General features: G+C 40.0%; 1 protein-coding gene across 1 annotated transcript; it reads right to left on the bottom strand.

Moving 5' to 3' along the window:
• Positions 1–8,204: 8,204 nt before the first annotated feature.
• LOC131350131 (polyadenylate-binding protein 1A-like) lies at positions 8,205–9,012 on the bottom strand. Its single transcript, XM_058385389.1, has 3 exons — positions 8,824–9,012; positions 8,410–8,603; positions 8,205–8,300 (listed from the first exon to the last, which is right to left on the bottom strand). Exons 1-3 carry the CDS (start codon positions 8,987–8,989, stop codon positions 8,205–8,207), a joined length of 456 nt encoding a protein of 151 aa, XP_058241372.1. The 5' UTR covers positions 8,990–9,012.
• Between the last annotated feature and the right edge of the window lie 290 nt (positions 9,013–9,302).

Here is a 9,302-nt window from a genome sequence, read left to right as displayed (position 1 = left end):
GCTGTCCAAACCTGCCTGGTTTGCCTATGTAAAAAAGTAATTTCCCCCACACTAATAACTGGCTATGCCACCTTCAGCAGCAACAACTGCAATCGAGCATAAATGATAACTGGCAAGGAGTCTTTCACATCACTGTAGAGAAAATTTGGTCAACTCTTCTTTGGAGAATCTTTTTAAAGAAAACCAATCAGACCCTACTGTATGTCTCCATGCCGCCATAAGCCAAGGATGCCACACTGCTCTGTACATCACACACTCATGCAGAAACACTCTCATTACTCTGTACTTAAATACACAAACCTAAACAAAGCACAGGTGACACCTATTAGACATAATGACAGAGACTGAAAACCAACAAAAAGGCAGTGGGGGTCTCTAGTGGCCAGAAAAAGTCACAACCCTGACAGGAAACTAGTAGATATTTTTCCTGTATATTTCAGTCTAGTTGTGTTGATATTTATCATGATCAGAAAATGACAGATGATTTTCAAAGTCTTTTGCTGTTTCATTATAAAATGGACATAATAAAGCCTCCAAAAGTCATGATGGACATATCAATGTGTATAAATTACACCAAAATATGGATTTTCATTAAAACGCTTAAGAGAAACATTATTACAGACTTTTGCATAACAGCTGGATAGACTTTTATTTGATAATTATGTGCAGTATTGACATTAAAATTTATACTTGATTTGGATTGGTCAGAAGGTGTTCAGCATGGCCCTGATAGCAGTTCAGGTTTCAAATCAAATCTCTCTTTTTTAAGAATGACCTCTGTCTGATTATTGTTTCTCTAAAAACTCCAATCATTTAACCCTCCTGTTATCTTCGGGTCAATTTGATCCGCTGTAAAAAGTACTCAAGTACTTTTTTTTTTTGAGTGCAAAATATATGTTAATGTGTTGGAAACAAACTTTATCTAAAGGTACTTCAAGAATTTGATCTAGATGGGATTTTTTGTGGAAGATTCGAAAAGTTGGGAAATTAGTTTTGAGATAGCAATTTGGTTTTTAGATGAGATGAGATGTGTTGTTTTAAAGTCTTAAAGAAAGTTTTAGATATAAAAATTGGAACACACTGAAATAAATACAGAAATCTAGGCAAAATGTTCATCTTTACTGAGTTTAAACGACCAGCCAGAGAAATGGGGAGAGCTGACCAGCGAGCAAAATCATTCTGAGATTTTGTGAACTGTACCAGCTCTCCCAATTGTTCAGTATGAATGGCAATTGCTAAGGGTTCAATTACCAATGCAAAAAGCAAAGGTGAAAGTGGGCAGCCCTGTCTTGTGCCGCGTTTCAAGGGGAAATAAGAGGAAGATACTCCATTTGTCCAAACTGAGGAGACTGGGAAGGAATATAAAATTTTAATCCATGAAATGAATGTGTTGCCAAAACCAAATTTCTGTAGCACATAAAAAAATGTAATCCCATTCTACATGATCTACATGATCATGTTTGTGTCAGTTTCCTTCCTCCTCCCTGCTCCCCCAAAACATGCAATCAGGTGAACTGGCTACATGCAATCATGTTCACTTCAAGAGAGAGAAAAGAGAGGTTTAAAATCATTTCTATAATCTACTATTTACAACAGTTCAGGCTGGTGGAGGTGGTGCAACGGTGTGGGAAATGTTTTTATGGCACATTGGGCCTGCTGGGCTGCTTAAATGCCACAGCCTCAGAAAGTTAAAGTTGTCTCAAACTGGTTTCATGAGCATGGCAATGAGTTCAGGGTTCTTTATTGGTCTTTAGTCACCAGATCTGAATCCAGTAGAATGTGGACTTGGATGTAGTAGAACAGGAGATTCACAGCATGCACCTGAAGGACCTGCAGGAATTACATGATGCAGTCACATCAACATGGAACAGAATCTACCATGGAAGGCTGTTTTGAGAGCAAAGAGAAACCCTACCCATTTGTAGTATAGGGTACTACACACAACGAGTGTATTTTGACAGTTGATGTTCTTTGTGTATTTACAGTAGCACTGGGAGATCTACAGGCTGCACCTGCATAATGGCACCGTGTCTCAACAGCAGACACATGTGCCAAACGTGACCCTGGGTGATGATGTCACTTTGGGCGAGTCTCAGCCTGGGAGCCTTGCAGTGTCCAATCAGCATCAGCAGATACAGTGGTAAAGTCTGAGGAATATGTAGGATGTGGTCAGAACGTATTTTTTTTAAAAAGTATAGTTAAAAAAAAAAGTTTAAAAAACTATAATTTAAAGTAGACTTTAAAAATTATAGTTAATGTCAAAATGTTTACTAAAAGAGGAATCCATCCAAAATGTACTCAAGTCTCAAATTAAAGTAAAAAAACACTAAAAAAAAGGTTTTAAAATTACACTGGGGGCAGTACGGTGGCCTAGTGGTTAGCACTGTTTTCTCACTACAAGAAGATCCAGGGGTCATTCTGTGTGGAGTTTGCATGTTCTCCCTGTGCTTGTGTGGGTTTACTCTTGTTTCCTCCCCAATAATGTCCTGTTTGGTATTACTTCTGTGTTTTCTTTTGTTTGGGAAGTTGTTTGTGTCTTCTGTCTAGGAAGAAGCCTAATTCGTTCCCCCAGTCTCCATGCAACCTATAAGAAGACTCCTTCATCACTTCCTGCCTTCAGCCTTGTGCTCACTTGCTGTGTTTGCTCTGTCCTGTGCTGGCTTTCTGTATTTGCCCTGCCTTGTCTAATAGCTATCTAGGTATATGCTAAGACAGCGTGTGTTTGTTTGAATGTTTGAGGGTAAGGAACCGACTGTTTGCTAATGTGATTAGCTCAACTCTTTATAGTACGGCCTGCTGCCTGTTTTCAGGCCTTGACTCTGGATTTCCCTGTTGTAAAATTGTTTTTAATACTGTACATAGTTCTACTAGGGATTTTGGGGATGTAGGGAGACTTATGCCATTTTCTTTATTGGATCCTTTCATTGATTGTTTTGGATAGGGAGTTAGGGAAGGAACTTGTCTTTTATATTTATTTTTGTTTTGTGAAGCAGGGTATTTAGATCCTGGACGGTTGTGGGGTTTTTGTTTGTTATTTTGGCCTTGCTGGCTTCCGAAGCTATACTCCCCCGTAGTACTCTAAACCCCTAGGTTTTCATTAAAATGCCACTTTAATGCCTTTTTTCCACACTGTCCTGTGTCATCGACTCTTTCTTGTTGCGCCTTTACCCTAGACGGGGTGTAACATGAAATTGGGGGCTCATCCGGGATCTGAGCCTGGGACCTCTCGCAATGAAGCGAGAATCATACTCCTAGACCAATGACAGTCTAATCACATGTACAATAGGCTGACTGGTAATTCTAAATAGGAGTAATTAGGCAATTCTTAAATCCTCATACAGTAGGTGTGAGTGTGTGTGGTTGTCTGTCTATATGTGGCCCTGCGATGGACTGGTGACCTGTCCAGGGTCTACCCCTGCCTTTCAATGTGTGCTAAGATAGGCTCCAGCAGATCCCCGTGACCCCAATTAAGAATAAAGCAGGTTTAGAAAATGGATGGATGGATGTTTACGATAGGTCTTAGTGACACGAGTTTTGAATATTGTGACACGAGATTATTGTGAGGAGAGAAGAGGGAGGTTTCAGATATTTTCATTTACATTTCTGGCATTTGGCAGATGCCCTTATCCAGAGCAACATTTTATCTCATTTTAGACAACTGAGAAATTGAAGGTTAAGGGCCTTCCTCAGGGGTTCATGAGTAGCAGCTTCATGGACCTGGGATTTGAACTCACAACCTTCCGATCAGTAGTCCAACTTCTTTTCAGTGATTTTTATCTCACTAGATGGACACACGCATGGCACTGTGCTGGACGACACCCAGGATGAGTAGGTGGAGGCAGCGGAGATGGCCATCAAGCAGCTAAATGAAAAACTGTTAAAACAACTGCAAAGTGAGACAAGTGTAGAGGGGCAGACAAGTGTAGAGAGGCAGACTGGGCTCAGTCAGAAGACTGAGCAGGTAAACACATGTGTACACACACACACAAAAGGAATGCTAACTCTGCCTCTTCTGCTCCAGGGTCTGAATCTCTACATTAAGAACGTGGATGAGAACCTGGGTTATGAGGGTCCGCGCTTGTTCTTTGTGCAGTTTGGAATAATCAAAAACATAAAGGTGATGATAGAGAATGGCCGCTCTAGGGGGTTCGGCTCCGTGAATGAGGTTATGGTTTCCTTGCTTGTCAGAGAATGCAGAGGATGCAGTTTTATATTCCTCAGAAACTCTGCCAGCCCATGTTGCCTCCCTGCCTAATGAAGAACTTCGTTCCTGAGGTAGGCATTACACTTCTGCCCCAAATTTCCACAAGAGGCTATTGCTAGATAGACAGCAACACCACCTGTGATCAGGGAGAACAGATGAAATAACGTCTGTGATACAGACACCAAGCCAGAAGTTGGAGCCCCATCCGGATCTGATGTGGAAGTGCAACATCCAGCTGTGGACAGACGTCATTTTCTCCTGCACTTCTCTTTTAGGAAACCCTGAAGATGATATTTTGCAATCATGCAAAAACATCAGCGAGATTAAGAAAAAAAACAATAAAAAAGATCAGGAAAAAGGAATGAATAAGCCCCACACCCTCCAATAATAATTTCATATTATGATTGGCATTTTAATTAAAATTTAAAAAGAACCTTTTGTGTACATTTATTTATTTATGACTTAAGAGTGTTTGAATCTTATAATCTAATAAATCTAACATTCTAAAAAGTTAGATTAGAAAAAAATCTAAATAAAAATATTTAAGGTATTAATTATACCTTAAATATAGAATAGTAATAATAGGAATTAATGGGGGTTTATATTCATGAAAGAAAGTCTGTGAGGAAAATTTTCAAAAAGACAACAACAAATTAACACCACAGAGTGAAAACTTCTTTCTATTAAGAGGATCAAGATGTAAATGTAAGTTACATAAAGAACAAAGCTCCTGCTGTTGCAGGGATTCTAGCATTAACTGCTCTGCTTCATCCAGACACAATCTCACTGGCAATGTTTTACTTACCTGCTGCTCAGGATTGCTAAGGCTTCAGGAAATATTCTTCAAATCATGTCTTTAAAAATCTGAGAATAATTTCTCTAATTGACCAGTAGCATGCTAGTTTTGTCAGAAATCTAAAACAATCTTAATAACAAAAACTCAATCATCTTCAGCTTTAAATCTTAGCATAAACTCATTTGCTGAATAAATGAAATAAACAATTTGAAATGAAATATTGGTCATTATTGTTACTTTATTAAATAACACGTCTACTGAGGTCAGGCTTGTCCAAAATCTGACCCTATGGTCAAATGCATCCTGTTTACAGATGTCAACTTACATGTCACTTAAATATTCAGTTCTTTCAGGCCTTCACAAAGTTTTTTTGTGATTGTTGTGGCCAAAAATGTCAAATGTCAAAATTTGTGATGTTTTTCTGCTTTTTTGCAGAAAAAAGTTGAATTGAATTTTAAACTCCTACCAATGAAGACACAAAAATATGTAATTTCTTTCTATGGAATCTGCACCCATGTTTCGACATGAAAGCTTTGTCTGAACGTGTGGAAAACTGTGTCTATCTATCTAATTGTGATGAACTCCTACAGGCAGAAGGTGTAGAATCCATAAGTGGTAGTTTATTAAATCCACATCAGTAGGCAAAAATCTGAGTCAAAATAAACAGGCAGAGTAATCAAAAAATTTAGCAAAGACAGTCAGTGTAGAAACGGTACAAGGACACAAAACCACAGAGCAGAATCGAGAACAAACTCAGCAAGGGTCATACTTGTGAATTAATAGTAAATACAGTGGAAAGACTCGGTATGTCATGACTCTAAATAATACTTTGCGTAGAGCTTCTGAAAATGCTGGCTTAAGAAGTGCTAATGGCAGGAGATATTAGTCAAATCTGTGGTGTGGGGACATTTCGGATTTGTTGTTGACTATGATGCCGATAAAACAAAAACTTAAAGTCTTTCAGTTAACAACAAATTCATTACTTAATTTTGGATTTCCTCCGTAGGTGCAGAGAGTGTCTTCCTGATGAGTGGTTCTGTGGATACTGTGATGTCCTGCATCACAAAAAACAGCCTCTCCACAATAGGAATAGTGAGATTGATGGGTTTTCCAAAGCCATTTCTCCATCCACTCACAGCATCAGAAGTGAGGATGGCTATAGTACCCATGAACAAGGTATGATCTTATGAAACCCTGAGTGTTGCAGTTCATTTATACCTGCAGTTACAATAAATTTAGGTGATTTGTTGTCTTTGTTCTTGACAGCTTGCCTTTTGCCAACCGTGAAAGTGTCAGACTGCTCCTGTGGAGGCACTAACTTCATTATGTCACCATCTATCCTCACTAGTATCTGTCTGTCTGTCCGCCTTTGTAATGATCCATTTAAATATGAATCAATATCAGAAATTTTAATTAAAGATCCTCACCAACTTCACACCAGTTTCTCTTGCCCGCAGTAAGGTGTCCATTTTATCCACCTACAAACGTACACACACACACACACACACACATGAGGACTGAGGGAGTAGTGGGTGGGGCTTTGTTTTCCAAATGACCAAAGCTAACATGTCAAAGATATTTACGAATCTGATATGAAACACTTGCCATGTTGCTTGAATGTATATTTCTTGACTGTGTGTGTGTGTGTGTGTGTGTGTGTGTACACTTACCTTGGCTTGCAAGTGCTCGGGATCACTAATCATGTTCATGATCTTGAAATTGTTTTCTCCTTGCACAAGCATCAGAGTGATTTGTTTTGCATCATCTGCTACCAGTGGAAGCAAGTAATCATCTGCAAAGAGAGAGAGAAAGTGTGTGAGGTGTGTGAAAGAGCGAGAGAGAACAGAAACAGAGGCATCCGATCAGGTAGCATGGGTGGTGGGGCTCAGACTCTCTATGAACTGATATCAAGTACTAAAAACAAATGCAGTTGAAAGCAGGAGTTTGTAGATGTTTTCAGTGGACATGTGATGATAAAAGTGGAATAAAATGCTAAGCTGGAGAGCAGGAGTGTATACGAGCCGGATGTGTGTGTGTGTGTGTGTGTGTGAAATTCACAGGCCATCGTGATCTGGTCATCTAAATCTGCTAACTCTAACATATAGATCGTCAGCCTCTTCTGGGGTGGTGGAAATTTAGGTACATCCTGGGAACACAGGATATTATTATTATTATTATTATTATTATTATTATTATTATTAATAATAATAATAATAATAATAATAATAATAATAATATTACTACACAATATAATAATCACACAATTAGATTAGTACCATAATCCTTCATACACTATCTTTAGCATGTAATATTAAGCATGCAGAATATTGTTATTGTTGTGTGTGGGTGCTTTTTGTTGTGTTTTGGACCTGAAGTGGAGCCGGAACTCTGATTTCTGAGACAGCTTCCAGAGTTTCCTCTGGGGCAGCTGTCTCAGTAGCTTCCACTGGTGCAGTTGCTTCTACTGCTTCCACCCTGTCATCTGAGGCCACTGTCTTCACTGCTTCCACAGATCCCTCTGAGGCAGCTGTCTCAACAGATTCCTCAGAGTTCTCTGGGCCAGCAGTTTCAACAGCTTCCACATTGTTTACTGGGGCAGGGGATCCAGCGGCTTGGACCATCTGTGAGGCAGCAGTGTAGACAATCTGGCTGATGTCCTCTGAGGCAGATGCCTTGGTGCTTTGGACAGTGTCCTTTGTGCAAGGTGTCTTAAGGGTGCTCCTTTCGAACAGGGAGGCAGCACTGGTTGGCGCAGTTTTGGTGGTACGTTGTACAGTAATGGTGGGGCTCTACGCAGGCACTTTCTGTGGATGGTGTGGTCAATCTTCTTGATAAATTTGCGTGCCTCGACCTTGGGCTCCTCAGCCTTGTGTGCCTCCACCTTGGGCTCCTCGGCCCTGCGTGCCTCCACCTTGGGCTCCTCGGCCCTGCACACCTCCACCTTGGGCTCCTCCCAAGACCTGAAGTACTCGATGGTGCTGTAACACAACAGAGAAGCTGCACTTAGAATCTAAACCCTGCTGTTAAAAGTTATGTCCTCGACAGCAAAATTACCACCAGATGTTGACTGAAATACCCTCATAAGACCAAACAAATCTCTGTTTCGACAATATAAAGAGTTCAATGCAATTAGTTTAAAAAGGAATGTAAAAAATCCTGACATTTGAACCCTGGCTGGTAAAAAGACACTAATTTACATGTGACTTACACTTGGCGGTCGTTCAGGAGTTTTCCGTTCAGCCGTTCCGCCGCCTCCGCTGACTCGTACTGAACGTACCCATAACCTTTTGATTCCACAACCTGCAGGAGAAACACAGCGTGTCAACACACAACAACACACTAATCATGAAACACAGATATTCAGCTATTCAGATATATATATTCATATATAACAGCTCAAAGCTCGAACCTTGCATGACACGATCCTCCCGAACACAGAGAAAGTGTCAAACAGGGAGGTGCAGTCAATGGACCAATCAAGGTTCCTGATGAATATGTTCCCTCCCTTGATGGGCTTGGCGGTGGGTTCCCAGTTAGACCACATGACACGCATGGGTCTCCCCAGGAGGAGTTCAAAATTGAACATGTCAATGGCTCTCTCAGCTGAGGGAACAGAAATAAACCATTCATTTTTAATTAAAGTCTATTATAGTCTATATATAACTCATCCAAATATCTTTTCATATCTTTTTAGTACCATTTAAAACATGACCATATCCATATAGTAAAACTATAAAATACTACAGAAGTTACACATGTAGCCTTAAATCTGCTGCAAAAACAGGTAAGAAACAGTGTAGAAAAAAGAAAAGGTTTGTTTTACCGTCATCTCGATAGCGAAAGTTGACGTACGCGTATCCGAGAGGAGAGCCGGTCTTCCTGTCCCTGCAAATGTGGACAGATTGGACGTGTCCTGCAGGTCTAAATCTATTAGAAAGTATCACCTCTGATACTTCAGGGTGAAGATCTTTCACAAACAGTGCAGCCATTGTATAAAACAGTTAAAAGTGGTGAAATGCTGCTAAACGCTGTAAAATACTGCTAAATGGTGTAAAATCGCTGCTACACAAGGGGCACTGTTTCTCTGTCGATAGCTAAAGGTGGTCTGAGGATGGTTGCTATGTACGTCGTCAGGTGATGTTCAGAACAGAATTCAGAATTCTACATGATGCCAGTTGGTCACATGACCTCATGACATCATGTAAGCAGTTAACATTAAACAGTTAAGTTCCAAACCCCAATAATGAATCCAATTCAAAATGGCTTTTAATATTAATATAGAAACACTGTATAGGCCTGGAC

This window comes from Hemibagrus wyckioides, unplaced genomic scaffold (genome assembly GCF_019097595.1).
Source record: "Hemibagrus wyckioides isolate EC202008001 unplaced genomic scaffold, SWU_Hwy_1.0 Contig23, whole genome shotgun sequence".
Lineage (NCBI taxonomy): Eukaryota > Metazoa > Chordata > Actinopteri > Siluriformes > Bagridae > Hemibagrus > Hemibagrus wyckioides.
Note: the sequence above shows the minus strand (reverse complement) of the source record. Positions and strands in the feature narration are given on the sequence as shown.